This window comes from Fonsecaea pedrosoi (genome assembly GCF_000835455.1).
Source record: "Fonsecaea pedrosoi CBS 271.37 unplaced genomic scaffold supercont1.6, whole genome shotgun sequence".
Classification (NCBI taxonomy): domain Eukaryota; kingdom Fungi; phylum Ascomycota; class Eurotiomycetes; order Chaetothyriales; family Herpotrichiellaceae; genus Fonsecaea; species Fonsecaea pedrosoi.
In genome coordinates, this window is record NW_013550610.1 from 1,655,993 (window position 1) to 1,672,092 (window position 16,100).

General features: G+C 53.0%; 2 protein-coding genes across 2 annotated transcripts; both read right to left on the bottom strand.

The window, feature by feature from the left end:
- Nucleotides 1-4,181: 4,181 nt before the first annotated feature.
- Nucleotides 4,182-5,324, bottom strand: Z517_09425 (uncharacterized protein; the record flags this gene model as incomplete). Its single annotated transcript, XM_013425335.1, has 2 exons — nt 4,182-4,584; nt 4,642-5,324. The coding sequence occupies 2 exons, from the start codon at nt 5,322-5,324 to the stop codon at nt 4,182-4,184; spliced, it is 1,086 nt and encodes a 361-aa protein (XP_013280789.1).
- An 890-nt stretch (nt 5,325-6,214) lies between these two features.
- Nucleotides 6,215-7,402, bottom strand: Z517_09426 (uncharacterized protein; the record flags this gene model as incomplete). Its single annotated transcript, XM_013425336.1, has 1 exon — nt 6,215-7,402. One exon carries the CDS (start codon nt 7,400-7,402, stop codon nt 6,215-6,217), a length of 1,188 nt encoding a protein of 395 aa, XP_013280790.1.
- Between the last annotated feature and the right edge of the window lie 8,698 nt (nt 7,403-16,100).

Consider the following 16,100-nt stretch of genomic DNA (forward strand, 5'->3'; position numbering starts at 1 on the left):
AAACTGTCTAGGTTGGTTGAGAGAGAGTGATCGATCCCTTTTCTTTCCCCGACCCCTGCATATCTAATTCTACAGAGTTGTATACAACATTGTGACCCTGTAAGCTTGTAACAAGACACATTCGCTCGCCCGGTTTCCTCTCTGCCATTGCCATCATCTTTCTTGTCCACCCGTTGGATTTCGGGGGCCTCTTTTCTTACCAAAAGGCCGGGGGCTTCAGAAGAATGAGTTTGCCTGCGGGATTTCATTTCTAGATGCAGTTCCGCGGGGTATGCGTACGGATATGTGCTGATACTCTACTACGACCTCTAGGGAATGAGTGAACTCTGGATAGTGAGCGAACTGCGAATTGGGGGTTCAGCACACAGCCGCCATTGCAGTCCAAACAACAACCCCCCTTTCACCCCAAAAATTCCGGATTCTCGCTTAACGTTCGGCAGATTCTGTCACTGCCAACCACCATCACCACCGCCACCACCAAAATTCACACTTTGTGGTGAGACCAATTCTCCTGAGACACAATTCTGACTGATTCCTACTATTCCCGCTATCCCGGACCTCGTCGTCGCCTATCTATATAGCCTGCCCGTGATATTAATCTCAGAGATCAAGTCCTGCTGTAAATCAAGCAGGACTCCTGATTAATGACCTTGTCTTGACTGGCCTGCCGCTTACGAACAGATTACACTTACCTCCGCTAAGGGCAGGCCTTGTTCAGGAAAGATTTCAGGCAAAGCAAAACGGCCTGGCTATGGTCACTGGGGGGGGGGGGGGGGGGGGGGGCCGGATGGGTACATATACTATCCAAGGCGAATCGATTGGTGGAGGGGTTTCCAAGTACACATTGCCACCTCATCCTCTCAAAGGGTTTCTATCGGAATTGAATTCTCTCGATGTTTCTGTGGTAGCTACAGTAGAAGAAAGTCTGCAATGCCTCCATAAATCGCTCTTACTCCCTCTCTACACGTTATTTCCGTAGTTCCTGGCGCGCTGTCGATGGGAGCCATTCCTATTCCCTCCGGCAGCAAACGAGCAGTCTCCCAGGAGCCGAGAGCTTTCAATAATCATGCCTCTCGGGATGTATCGCAATGACGCTCTTGACATACTCGTCCGTCCGTCTTGAGGCAGAGTGCCCAGCTCCCCGTAGATGAGCAAAAGATGGATCGAGGTTTTGTGAATTTGATCTGGCCGAATTCCAGTGAGTGGATATTCAAAGTCCATTTTGACACCGATCAGTGCAAGCCGAAGGCGGCAAGAGCCATGAAGATCGGATTTATAGTGTTCGCAAATAATCCGGTCTTCCGCGCCTGCCAGATGCTAAGGTTTTGTGCACCTTGATTTCTTTCTGGTGGTCGTATCATTGATTCATCTTCGGTACCAGTTGACTTCAGCTTCCGGAGAGGCCTCATGCCGAATCGATCCTTGATTTGTGGCTGTGTTGCATGAACGAATGTCGTGACGGATGTATGTCAACCAGGCCTTAAGGCCTCTTCCTTCGGATTGATATCCTGGCTGCGCAGCCAGGCAACATTGCCCAAAGACCAAAACCTGGCTGCCGGTTCATTTTTGTTCTTGCTGTTGTTGTTTGACGTAGCATCACACGGAGCCGCGTGAAGATGATGCTGGGTGCCAATACTCTCTGCACAGGCAGAGGCAATCCTGCAGAAGGTGTCTCCGAAAGTGGTGAATCAGTCCTTGATATTCAGACAGCAGATCCGATACGTCAGGCACTTGACCTCCTTTGGATTCTCACTCGCAGTGCTCGAATTTGTCCCTAGGTGTATATTTCGTGGCCGCAGCTGCCGTAACTCCAGTACCAGTCAAAGATGTCGAGTGCAGGCTGCGCCAACCTTTCGACCGAGCTTGACAGCCACTGTGCATTCCCTGGCCTTGTTTGTGCAAGACTGCCCATAATTGCGGTGAACTCATCGATGAGATCGCGCGTCAACGCTGTGGAGCGGTTTGGCCGTGGCTGCAAGTCGATCGTGTCTCGAGCTGCTGGCAAATGGTATTGACAGAAGCCGTGGCCTCAACCCGACTCGCGAATTTGGCACGAATGGCTTTCGGTCGGATTTCGAGAGCGCAGGCGACCGAAGGCAGGTATTTGTCTTGAATTCTCTCATCCTCGGTCAACACCATCAGAAGGTGCATTTGCACCTTCTGATGGATCAGGGTCGGCTCTCCTGGAAGGACAGAGGATACAAGCTGAACGACCCACGCGACTTGCCGTTAGTGAAGGGCAAAGCACCCGGCCACACCAGGGACTTGAGCAGAGGTTCCGACATGCATGTCTCGCCGTCTCATTTGCTTCATACACTGTATCGCGTCCGTTGAGAGGGCCCCCCTTTCATTTCAATCTTCGTATGCCTTCCGGTCTCAGTCTGGCCTGATGCGTTGGAGCCGCGCGGATCGTTGGTAAGTTATGGTCCTCCTCTTGTCTCACTCGTATGCACTCCATCTCTTTCACCTACTGATTTGAATCGGAGCCCAACCGCCAATTGGCTCCAAAATATCACCAGCACAAGACTGGCTCGGCGGGTAGTGTCAATAGTCCCAGTCCCTCCTCTTTGATCCAAAAGCTGAAAGCAGGTACGTGGATTCGTAGAGATTGAACATCTTTGCTCACGGTCACGTCTCGAAGCAGGCAAGGGTATCGTTGGGTCGAGGAGCAGCGGTCGACGAGGTAGAGGAAATGGATCTAGCGAGAACTCTCCCAAGCGGAGGATGCGTGGCGAGACGTGGCGTTGCACTGTGGCAGGCAGGGTTAGTTCGAGGACCACGACGATAATGCAACACAGAAATATCGACCACGGCAGGACTGAGCCGGGAAAGGGGAACAGGGCGGCATTCGATGCACACGAAAATTGGTGAAGACGATCTCTCGCTTTGTGGAAGGGAAGTGGAGGTAAGAAACTGCGTGATTCGCAATCTGACGGCGGCGTGGGTATCGGTTCAATCCAAGTCGGTACTAAAGCGGTCCGAGAAGGGGTCGATCTTGACTGCAGCAGCGAGGTATAGCAATCAAGCAAAGGAACAAAGGTAAAGACAGCAAGGTACGCTCGAGGCGCAGGAGCGAGTGTCGAAGGATCTTGTTGGGAAAATATGGCCACAGACCAATGTTGAGGGATGGTCTCAATCACTGAAGGTGCTGAAGGTCTCTGCAGAGCGCAGTCTGCCCGAATATGCATGTTGCTGTATTCAAGTGTCTGCGTACCTGGTCTTTGAGCAAGACTTTGTTGAATTGCATCCTTTCGGTTCCAAGCCCCTTTGTTGTCCTTGGTAGCGCAGCCTCGTGACTCTCTAACCAATCACAATAATCGTTGGCGCTGGGACCTTTCCTGCTGCGGATAAGTGGCTTTTCATAACCAATTAGAACCCGGAACCCATGGACGCCAACGTCCACCTAGTCCCAAACCCGGACAGGCTTGGGGCGCGGCGGCGCACGACCAATGCCTCTGCAAATTAGAGACCAAAGTGGATTTTCACGTGGCCGAGCCAAGAGAAAAAGAAATATCTAACCGGATACAGCCAAGCCAAGCCAAGCAAGCAAGTCGCTTGCCGTCTGCGCTGCACCGTGCGTTGTGTTGTGGTGTGTCATGGGCCGCCCGTGCAACGCCCAATGGCTTGCAAGCCTTGATTGGTCTCGTGGGCCGGCTCCACTCCAAAGTCCGCGTTGGCTGCGCTCCCCATAACCCCCTGGGGGTACATATGCCTTCTCACATAGTGGGCTTTCAACTTCATCGTGATTTGATATACAGGCGGGACGATAGGGCAAAATGAGAAGAGAGAGGTTCCAAAGCCCCTCGACAGCGCCTTGGCTAGTGTTGAGACGCGTCCTGTGGTGTGGCATGCAGGCTATATCGGGGAGAGCGCAACAAGTATGAAACTGGGCGGCAGTTCTGATAGTTTCGCTATTCGTATCTCTTTGCCGGGGCTCCCGCTGCAGAAAAACGTCAATGAAATCCTCCAAGAGCGCATCAACTTGTGTCAAGCATGACAAATCTCGAGCTTTGCCCCCTTCTTCGCCGTCATTAAAGCTGGTTACAGAGTGTTTGCTGCAGTTCCTGGCGAGGGGTTCGGTCCTCTCGACATGGACAGCCTTTGCTGAGATTTGGAATGTGCTTTTCGTCCTCGTTGTACTATTGTCCTCTACCAGCTTCTTTCCGGTGGCTGCGCCCCAGTCAATTCCCTTCAGTCGTGGAGCCTTGGATGAGCTCGGCCTCCTTAAATGCGTCTCGGTTGTCGGACTCGCTGCTGTCGCGCAGGAGAGGCCTCGGGCAGCGATGCACCAACAGCTTTTCGGATGTTTCTAGAATGCTTTTCCAGCGTCGGATGGCTTCTTCGCCAGGGTACAAGGGGAGGAAGTGCAATGGTCTCCGCTTGCGGACGAGGAGATCGTCTTCGGTGAACGACGAGCGGCTAATTTCGAGGATAGCCCGGTAGTCCCACAGTCCATTGTCAGGGCTTGGAGACTTGCCAAGCGTAGAGAGGCAGGGTAGGCTTTGAAGATGTTTGATGTAAGCCTTGTCCTTTTCCTTGGACCTGTAGACTGCCACGACGTATATCAAGTCCGGGGTCGGAGTGCTAGAGGTGGCGGTTGTTAGCAACTAAACCCAAACCCTGTCGTTGACCCAGACTCACCTGGGAAGCCCCTCTGCTGGACCACAAAATACGAATTCTAACTTCTCGACCCAGTCTCGAAGCCCCGTCGCAGTCAGTGTCTTCTCAGTAAGAGGTTTGCTGAACAGGTGCGCAGTGCCGAGAAAGTCTGCCAGCTGTCCCAAGTTGCGGTTTTGCAGGTTCCACAGTTCTGAACCGGACCGTCCGCAGAAAGGGATGATGGCAGAACTGTAGAGAACCAGCCAAACGTTCATCTCCCAAGTGAACTCGTCGCAGACAAATTGCCGGATGGGTTGCACAGGTGGCTCTTGAGGCGAGTCCGTGATCTGGCTCATCCTGTCGAGGTTGTGCCGGAGCTGACTGCGCAGCTGGTCTTGTAGCCTCTCCAGGGCATTTGATCGCTCGACGCCCTCTGGAAGAACCTGAGGAAAGGCCGCCACAAACTCCGAAGTGAGCCCACACCAGCTGATACCGTGTTCGGTGTGTGGATCTTGAAGAGACTCGTAGTCCTCTGTTCCCACTTGCGGAAGCCATGCCGTAACTTCTCTGGAGAGAAGATCTTCCAGCATCCGCGTATCACCGCACTCACTGTGCGAACCCAGCAGTGACGACAGGGTGCACATGACGAGCAACGACCGCATCAATTTGAACTTGTTATCATCTACCTCCATGTGAGGCAGGGACGTGTCCATATCTTTCTCCATCTAGGAAGGTAAAGGGGGTTAAGGGAGGCGTTGGAATCAGGTCCAACCGAGGGCTTTCTCGATACCATGGATCTCGTCAGTTTTGTCAGGAATATATCGAGAAGCGGACGACTGTTGACTGGGAGACGGAGACTTGGAGAGAGAGGAGCAACTGGTGAAGGAGTTTTGAGGCGGAGCGATGACCAGAAGTGACGAAGGCTGAGTGTCCTGGCTAGTAAGGTGTGAGTAACAACGAGCCATACAAAGCGATGGATAACCTCTTGTGAACGTAGATGTCAAGGACACTGAGATGACTCTCCTGAGTCGTGCGGTGGCACCAGCGATGGTGTTTAGGTGAAGGCGAATTGTGATCTTTCTGAACAAAAGGTTGACGCTGGGATTTTAGCCTGTGGGACAGAGTTGGGAGAACCAGAGAGCAAGAAGCCTTATTTGGGGGGAGACTGACAGGCTCTTGTCTTGGTCACCAGGGCGCAGACAAGCTACAAAATACTTTGACAGCTGGCTAGGCTTGGTTACATAGTGTTCCCGATTCTGCGAGTTGCTCGAACTCTGCTACGTCAAAGGATGGAATCAGGGCCAATTGTTCAATGATGAACGATATGCCAGTTGATTCTTTCCATGTCTCCGCTTAGACATGAGCCGATGTACCTCCAAGCCGCTTCCAGACGATGTCCATACCCATCTTTTGAGTATGAATGCTAACTAGAGGGGAATAAGTCACCGTTCGGGAGGGCGGCTCTACTCTTATCATGAAGAAGATTGCCATCAATGGTCTTGACTAGAATTTGAATATATAACAGTCGATTGAAATCATGCGCAGGACTCGATATCAAGGGTAGAAAAATAAACATGCCAAAGCTTTTATCCGACATATATCTTTACTCGACCATTTACATCTCCACTTCATCTCCTCGGGATATCCAGGCATTCGTTTGGCGGACAGATTGTGCATCTGTCGCCTCCATCTCTCGACCAGTGAAGGCAAGGTCAGTATCGGCGATGCTAGGCAGCATGAACTCAGATATATCTAGAAACTGAGCACCATTCACTGCATCCAGCATGTTTGTTGCTGGCACGGCTGGCCATGGCCATCCAGGATATGAACCAATATTTGGATCAGTAAACGGACCAATAGTGAGATCGGTATATGACCCAACATTCGTATCAGTATATGAGCCAGCATTGGAATCAGGACATGAGCCAGTAAATTCCGGCCATGCAACAGGCTTCGCTTCTGGAGTGATCGGAGGTGCGTAATAGGGGACAATTGAATAATGGTCATCCGCCGCGGCCGTCGAGTATGATGGGACGTAGGCTGTTTGGTGGAAGGACGTGCTATCGCTCGGTGCGCCGGATTGAGCCAAGTCGACGTATTGTTGTTGGAGAGGCTGAACACCCAAGCTTTGGTCCAGTACGACGCTGTTGGCGTTGGGCATGGCGTCCCATCCGGGATAGTTGACACCGCAGTCCAGATTCGGGGCAATAGTCGAATACCCATTCGCGGTCGGGTGAGTGGGAAAAGGAGGAGCCATTGGAGCCCATGGTGCAGACCTACTCAAGGTGTCTTCTGCAAGGCCCACGGCGAACCCACGAGGCCAGCACCCTTGTCTTGATGCTTTGTCTCCGCATATAGTCTTGATCTCCCTAGCGATCTCAAGGGCTTTTGCGGCTCCTCTCGACCAGACTCTACCCCGTAAGACCAATGAGAACAAGAGCACCTCCAGTCTCAAGTTTTCGGCGCGACTGATGTTTTCAGGAACTTGTTTGACATTCTCTTGAGTTTTTTCCAAGGCTGCCAGACCCCTTGCCAACTTCGCTAAGCAATCGTCATATTCGTCGAAGGGGGGTGGGACATGACAGGCCTCGAGGAGAGCCGTAGTTGTCTCGAGTTCAATCTTGTAGAGTTGACGCACGTTGACCGGCAGTTGCTGCTTCGATGGGGGTGTCACGGTTGGTTCTCGAGGCAAACATGATGGAAGATTCAGCAGCAGGCAAGATTTGACTTCGGCGCCGGCCAACTCCCACCAAATCTGGCGAAAGGGAGGGGACGCTTGGTAGTCTTCGTTTTTTAGCCCCATAGTATTCATCCATTAGACCATCCACTCACCTTTTTCTAGAGCCATCGCCTCGCGAACGAGGGACCCGAGGCTAATCCAAGCCTTTATCATGTCGCCGTAGTCGGAGGACCTGACCGTATCTCGCACCAATCGATACCTCGAATAGAGACTCTTGAGCTTGGGGTCTCCAAGCGGGTCGTTGTCTTTGCTGGTACTACACTAAAATGATGGTCAATCGCGTCGTCTCCCATGATTCTGAGGTATTAAGCTCACGGGAACTTCATAACCGCATGTGTCAATGATCTCCTTCCTCACGCAACTCTCGCAAGGTTCGCCACCGCTGCACTGTTAGACTATCAACATCTCGTCTCATCAAAGGGGCGAATAGTGTTCATACTTTGTGTCTGATTTTTCTGCAGGGCTTGCAGGCTCTCCCGCAGCGCTGAATTTTCCAGGTGGCAGGCATTTCCGATAGCCAATGTAGCGATATGAGGCTGGGAAGAATAGGGAGTGTGGGATAGAGTCTGGGTGAGAGCGGAATATATTCAAAGGCAGATATACCCAGCTGTGCGTCCGGGGAATTGCAGGATATTGGTCTTCTTCTCGGTGGAAGGAGGAAAAAGGAGGAAGATGTCCAGGTACTGATCTGTCTGCCACCTTGACAGGCCAGCCCCCGGCCTGGCCTACAACAGAAACAGGAGTGCCAAGCAAGTGCCAACTTCCTCATAATTACCAGGCAGGCTGGCGTGCCACATAATACGCAATGCTACCTTGACTTCGATATTGAAGGTCCCAGTGCTCAGTCTTGTTCTGATCAAATACATACACCTGCAGTCTCATGGCTTGATATGCCTGCGGAATTCGTCATCGTCCTTTGTTGTCAATCAAGAGCACGCCATCGAAGATCCGGCAAGGGAGCCGTCTGACTTTTCCTTGCCGCCGCGTGTCTCTATCGGGATTACATGGCTTCTCTTATCAGATGAAGACAAAGCATTCACTTGAGTTGTCTGGCAATCACTGCATAACGCTCTAGAGGGAACCGAACTCCTGATCGCTGACCTGTATCGCCGTCGCCCTTTCTCTTGCTTGAAGTCCCTCAGTATTGTGGCGCAGGGAGCACGTGGATGCGTCGAATACCAGTAATTCTCTCTGTCAGGTCACTACTGTCTATGAAACACTCTGAAGACGACTGCTAACTTGCCGCAGATCGGAATCTCCCCCCTTTCGAGCAGATCGTTCTTTTCCCTGCGCTCTGCCACGTTCGCCGGACCCGACGCAGTCTCTCCAAAATCCCTTCTTTAATCTCGCGTCGACTCACACGACGAGGAAATGACTCCGAATCGGTGCACATGTCGAGTGTCGTTTGAAACAGGGCGGATTGCCCACGTGCAGGTACTTCCGCCGAGACGAGGGTCTTGTGGCCCGGTCTGAATCAGAATGGCTCTCACAATATTCATGAGGGCTCTGAGAGTACAGCCCTTGAAGGTGCTGAAATCAGAACTGTTGAGCCTGAGCGTCTCCAGGACCTAGGAGGGGTCAACTCGTGGCCTGATGGACGGAGAAGTCATCTTGACGCGAGACAAGAGGAGGGCTCAGGCGGCGGTAAGATCGACGGTGAAGCGTGAGGATGGAGCTGCGGAGGTTGAATGCTGGGGCAGGAACCCATTCCTCAAAAGCTGTCAATACTCACTTCCACCAAGAGGCGGAAGAGTGGTCATACTTCTACTTTGTTCTTCTGGCAAGCTCCGCAGACGGCTTGTTGTCGCGCGCAGAACTCGGCGGAGAAGTCAGTTCTTTGCTCGCGGTCAGAAGTCATGAAAGCCAGAGCACCCACAATGTTCATACAACAAGCTATTTCAACTGAGAGTGCGCAGTTGATGCAGCGTGGTCATCCTCATCGGCTGCTTGTCCCACAGCCCCCAAGGCTCAGGGCGCCAGGGGCCTGTGGCAGCCGTTGCGGCGAAACCATTTGGATCCGCGTATCAAGAAGTCTCAGGTAGTCGACGGCTATACTCAACTGTTTCATAGGGAATGCTAGGGTCTCGACCTCGCTGTCGACCTCGTCAGCAACGCTCACCTTGCGCAAACACCCTCTGATGGCGCCGTGTCGGAACTCCTCCAGCCCTCAATCCCTTACCAGGGAACTTGCGTCCAATCACAACACGTGCGTGGGCAGACTAGAAGGCTTGGCATGCTTCTATTGGCTGGATCAGATGCGGCGTTGCCAAGCCCCGTTACCCAAACAGGAACTGGCGCTAACACACCACCCACACCATTGACTTTGGCTCAACATTGACTGGAGCGTGTCTGCCCGGCGGTGAGTACACATGACCTCGGAGCAGACAAACTTTGACATGTGGTCTCTACCTATACCCTATGTGGCACAAAAGTCACGGGAAACTATCCTTGAATCAGATCAATCATCCGGCGAAGGGGATATACCGCCAGGATCTCTCCACGGTCCAGGGAGACAAAGACCCTCTTTGCGAGTGAACGCTCTACAATATATGATGCCGCATTTGACTTGGAGAACTGGAATTTACTGGCTTGTGGAAAGAATAGAGCTCAGTCCACTCATCTCCGGTCAGGTGCTTGGAAAGGGGGTTGAACTCACGGACCAACTGGCCTGGATAGGTATCGGCACTCGGCGCTTCTCCGTTTTCTCACAAAGTGGTAATTATGAACTCTCTGGCCGTTTACGCTTGGACTTGTTGGGAAGCATCGCTCAAACCCAGTCCTAGTATTGTGTTGTAGCGAAATGTGGGCGACGACCCCGGACAACATTGCGTTTCCTCCCTGGTCGGCGTCTGTTCCCCACTCTGTCCGGCTTCACTGGCTACGGTCAGCAAGGTATGTTCCCCCCAGCGCGACCAGCACGTTGCTCCAGCTCATTGTTACCTACCCAGCGATTCCAAATTTCCCTAACCCCCCAGAATATACTGGATGATCTGGGCTCTGTCGCTACATGATTTGGGGTGTCTATTACAGATTCAAAGAGTGATAGGCGGCTCGCATCACGGAGCGGCTGAAAGGCTCGAGCACATATCGGCATCACTAATCATGTTGACTCTGTTGTTGTCTCGGTCTAGATACACATGACAAGTAAGTGCCGTGGGTTGAAAAGGCTTGTCTGTTTGAGAGTTGAACTCAACCCTTGAGACCACCCACCCCCCACCCCGCTCTCCTCGCCTCTCCACATCTTACCACGTTGTCTCTCACAAGCTCGAGTGCCATTTTGGGCCCCGGCAGCTATCCAAGACGCCTTGTTTATCTTCTACAACCGGTCCCGACATGGCCAGATGTGTTACTTGGGGGGGCGGGCTCAGTTGACAACGTTTCCTTTTACCCCCTCAGAGCTAAAACTGACTCACTACTGGACCGGTCATAATGAGATGATACGATGGTACCCCATTCAGCCAGTTTTAGCCTCTGTTAACGATCCCGCATGCACCGGCGGGGGTTGTCGATCGGGGTCATGGCGCAAGAGATACTCGGCCGACCGAGGTTGCCATTCTCCATCACATGCATTTTGAAACGATGGTCCTGAGAAGGCTGGTCGCTGACCGCTTTCCCATGACGGCTTTTCTCCTCGGAGATACAGCTGGCTCGGTTAGCGGCTCGGCGTGGCCGGGTGGCTAAACTACTACCGTCAAATTTGAATACAGGTATCTCGTACCTCGTACTGCCTGCACCCGGTCGAGAGCTTGGCACCTCGTGGGCCCCAAAGTGAGAGCAGCGGTTCGCTGACTGTGGGATGATGGTTTTTCCGATCCCTCTTCCCTCCTCCTAAGGAGCGTGGTGGCCAAGAGCAAACACTCGGCATTGGCATGGCGTTATTGTCCACCCGAACACCAAAGGCCGCATTATCTACGTCACGCTGATGACCCAGACGTTAGGTATATTCTCCGGATTGTTTATTTTCTGTTGTCAGTGGATCTAGATATATAGGTGTATTGTAAATGGTCAAGATGCGTGCCTTCGTGGTAAGGTAGGCACAGGGGCTTCCGCCTCACCGTGACGTGGTGGCGTGTCTTGACGGAAGATAACTTAGCCATGCAATTGCAGTCTTGCCATCTTTCAGGTTGTATTGAGGCGCTCTCAATGTGAGCGCACGCTTCCCCTTCGCACAAGTGGTTGGTTCCTCGTGTCTATCTACGGACCGAATACGGCATTTCCCTCCACGGTAGTAGCTTTTCGCTTGTCTTTCCCGCCGCGGGCTTTTTACTATTGCTCTTTCTTCCATAGTGGAGGCTTTAAATCCCATCAAATCGCTGTGATTGAATCATCATTATAGCCAGTTGGCACTCCGGTGGGCTCCCCTCTCATCCACGGAGGCAGGCGGTCGAGTAGAGATCACCGACGGCCTCTGTGGTTACAGGGGGAGTCTACTAGAGTGCCAAACGACGACCCTTGATCAACAACAAGGTCTTTGTATTGTCTTGCTGTTGCTTCTCGCCGGCATCGTCACCCGTATGTTTGGAAATCAATTACTTTCCCGTTGAAATGCACGTTGTTACCCTGGCAGTAGTCACAATGTCACACACCCACACCTCTCACGTATCGTGCTGGGGTACGAGGTACACGGAAGCCGAACCGGCAACGTGGGAGACATGATTGTCTGAAGAAGACGAGGCGACAAAAGGCCGAGTATTTTCGATTTTCAAAGGGCTTCGGCGGTGTCCAACACTTTTCCACAGAACAACATCGCACCATAACGCAACGACAGACAAGATGGACAAAATCCGTGCACGCAGTTAGTTCTACCCTCGTTTTTTTTCTTCTTCTTCTTTTGTTGGTCCCGCACTTTTCTGTGTTCTACTTCTTTCCCTACGGCCTGGCCTACGGCTAGGTGTCCGCAACGCGGTGCTCTATAGATACTATCCAGCCTTGTGATGCACTTGGCTATCATACACGCATTTTTACTACGCAGATTCGATATGCCACCTGCTCGCCTGATAGCATGCAGATTCGATACCACCATCTACTAAATCTCACAACGTCGCATTTCTGCGTGTGCGCGATGCAATGTCAGCAGGACAAAAGGCGACCCGCTTGGTGCTGGAAGGCCATTTGCCGTCAGGTGTGTGACTCGTCTCTTTTCAGACACGTACTTTGGGATTATATATGTCTTTCTGACAGATAAGCACTCGTGGCATGGGCTTGAAGATCACTCGCCTCTTCCTCAGCGCGTACTTCGATATCAGCATATCCGTCAACACCCATCCCTACCCGAGCCGTCCTCGACCTCGATCCCTGGTGGGTGGGTGGTCGTGACGGCCACGAGCCACGTCGACGGATACTGGCACAGGGTTCCCGTCCGCTGGCGATCCTGCTCGGGAGGGTAATCCCTTTGATCAACCTCTCCCCTCTTCACCTCTCACTCATTGTCCTTTCTTGTCCCATATATCTCAGTATCAGTGTCTGGGACCGCAATACAATGCAATGCAAATGAAAGAATGGATGAATGGATGGACAGACCATGGATACCGCCCCCCACCGCCACCACCACCGCCACCGCCGCCGACCTGTCCTTTCTCTACACGGACGGGACAAAGCTCAACTAGCCTGTTCCTCTCCAGCACAGCCGCAGCTGTCTGACCCTCGAGTATCCCGACTTTGTCCTGAAAGATCCCGCAGATTTCCGGTCCTCCCTCCGGAACATACCGCGAGCCACGATCGAGTCGCACCCAGCAAAGGAAGGCATCAAGAACGAGAAAGATGGTGTATCGCTGCTTCAAGGCTGTCCACACGTGGTTTGCATGTCTCGAGGCGACACCGCGCGGGATCAAGCTGCGAGCGGATGAAGCGAGGCTCGCTGGATCGATGATAGATCCAAGCCCCATCAGGAGCAGCCTCTCCCTTTCAAGACGAGGCTATCCAGCCGAGATTATTGTCCGCCGTCCAAGGCCTGACTGCGATCCACGACAGAGCAGTTCTCCCGTTCGACACCTTCATCCGCGGAATCTGGTCATCGCGTCCGACCTACAGAGCGTGCGGTTCTGCGACTCGCGGGAGGTATGCGAGGAGATGCGGGCCGTGGTGGCATCGAATCTTCGGAGGGCCTTGACTCGCTGGATAGATCTGGACATGTGATATATTGCCGCTCAGCGGCATTATGGCCCCTGGATCCGGGCCTTTTTCTTGTTTCTCTTGTCTGTGTTGCTCTTGCTCCTCTGGTTGTTCAGTACCCGTCTCGGAGGAGGAGGAGGAGGAGGAGGAGGAGGAGGAGGAGAAGCAGTAGCAGCGGTCGAGAACTGGTTCACTCGCGGATCAGTCCAAGTCTCCAAGGCCACGATGAAGGCCGTATCTCATATTCAGTATGTCAAAGGGCCACAAGAGCTGTGTTCTTTTCCTGCGAAGGTTCGGGGCCCCTGCAGACCAAATTGCCTATTTCCCCCAAAGTTGCCCACACGAAACATACGTCTCGACAGTCCGGAGGAGACATGTCCTTCGCCACTCTGGGACCTGCCGCTCTGGTTTGCGAGCCAGGAGCTCATAGGAGCCTGTTCCATTCGTCGAGGTTGTGGATCTGTGGATGGTGGATGGGGTGAAGGAGAGCGCTCAGGCGTTCCGGGGACACAAATATCTGATAATGAATGTGCATTTCAAGGTCTTTGGAGGAGCAGTGGTCTTGCAAATCAGGGGTCGAACAAAGTCCACGACATCAAAGAAGATTGTCGCAGTCGAGTATTCGTTCTCAACGTGTACACCACCAAGAGGCGTGTGTACAAACTGCCTGCGCCTCGCCCCGAATTAGGATGAGGGGTTTGACGCCGCCCTGTACTCAGCCACGGACACGACATTTCTGATTGGCGTTTCGGATGCAACATCGTGACAGCCACTGTGGCTGCTGGGGTCCGTTCAAAGCGGCATCGCCCAGCCACCGGTCCAAGGCTAGACGGCGGGCCTCCCTCGTCCTCCTAGCCTTGGGAAGCCATTGATGGGTATACTCGTGATAGGCCGAAGAAGGCTGATCGGTATATACAGCAACGTGATGGCTGGGACCTTGGACCTATTATATTTGGCTATATATATCGAATGGCCAGATTGCCGTAACGCCTTTTCGGTCTTGATCGCTTCGTCGTTGTCCGAGTCCCCAGCACTCATTATGGCTTGTGCCACATTGAAATAGAGGCGCTTGTGCTGCAGTTGAACCGCACTCTACACCTATGCGGGTATCCAGCCATCGGAGGAGGTGATGAGATAGTCTGCCACTTATTGACGTAGCCTGTGGACCGTAACGAAGTGTCGGTACTTGGCTTCATGAACGGAATGGTGTTTGGCGCCCAGTATCGCGAAGGGACACTTCCCACTGGGCCCCCAGTCTTCCCACTCGTATGAAATCTTGACCAGATCATGTCGCAACGCAACAGCACCATCGTTCCATGTTCGAAGCGAGTATTGATAACAGGCGGAGAAGGCGTCCATCTACGGACTGCACGCGAGCCAAGTTTAAGAAATAGGTTTCCCATGTATCGATCGAACGCTCTCGCGCATGCCACGCTATCAGCATATGTCGGCTCATCGGGCTGATCAAGGTAGAGTCGCAGAGTCAGGTCTTGTGGCAGAGCCCCGAATGCCGGATCGACACTGGACGACTTCTAATCATGAAGCACGCGGCTTTAGTGTGGTCGTCAGCGTCGACGAAGATATTCCGCACGTTCAGATCTGAATGAAGCAATACCGGGGTTTCGAGGACGCGGATCCTCGGATCATTCGACATTGCATCCAACAGTAGACGTCCTTCTTCAAGCACTTGAAGATCCGTGACAGGAGTTCCGAAGTAGGGTGGTCGACGCTCCAAGCCATAGTCATGCAGTAGGATTCTTGAGATTCCGGCATCGGGATCAGCCTGTTACTCCAAGTCCATACCTCGGCCCTGATTAAGGGTTTATAGAGCCTGGATAAATATCGCACGTTGAGATATGTACATAGGCCCGTGTTTGGCGGATGCTGGTCGTGATATCGACGGCCTCTAACATTGCAATCTCGTTGTCCAGCCATCGTCCCATTCGTAGATGTCTGTTCTGGGGTATTCTCCAATGCCATTCCACTCCAAGTAGAGATCGAACTGGCGCCGGGATAGAATCGGACCACTTGTCGGCGACGGGCGTCAAGGCTGAAAGAAATGTAACGGGCCTGCTTGGTGCGTGGGATCGTGCCGGAACCATCTACCTCCCACGGACTTGCCGCAACGTGGCTGATCCACGCGGTGGCTCCTGTCTTTAGCAGCGCCATGCAAGGCGAGCGTGGACTGCAGCTTAGGTCGGCATACCTCGAGGGAATGCAATGCGCCGTTTGTAAGTCTCATGAAATTGATTAGGCAAGGAAATCTATCTAGCGCGTTTTACAGTTTTGTTGTGTGCCGCGGTGGAAATTATTCGGCTAACCTTCCCAATAGGGTTAGGGCAACACCGTTGACCATCGCTGCCGAACGATTGCTGTTTCGTGCCTGTCAATCGGGCCGTATGGCTTTCCGACTGGGACGTCGGCATTGATTGCTTTTGAAGCAATCAAAGAGTTCCTGACAGGACCCAGTGGCCATAGCCTGAGAAGGGTCATTCTTGTTGTGACCACCCTCCACGAGGCGGAGGTCTACGCGAGGTGACGGAAGCTCACCGGCGAGGGGGGAGCTCCGGCGGACCCGTGGATGGACGGGATGAGGCGCCTACAGCTAACGTGCGCGAGACCGGCATCCTCGAAGAGGTCAGAGTTGCGG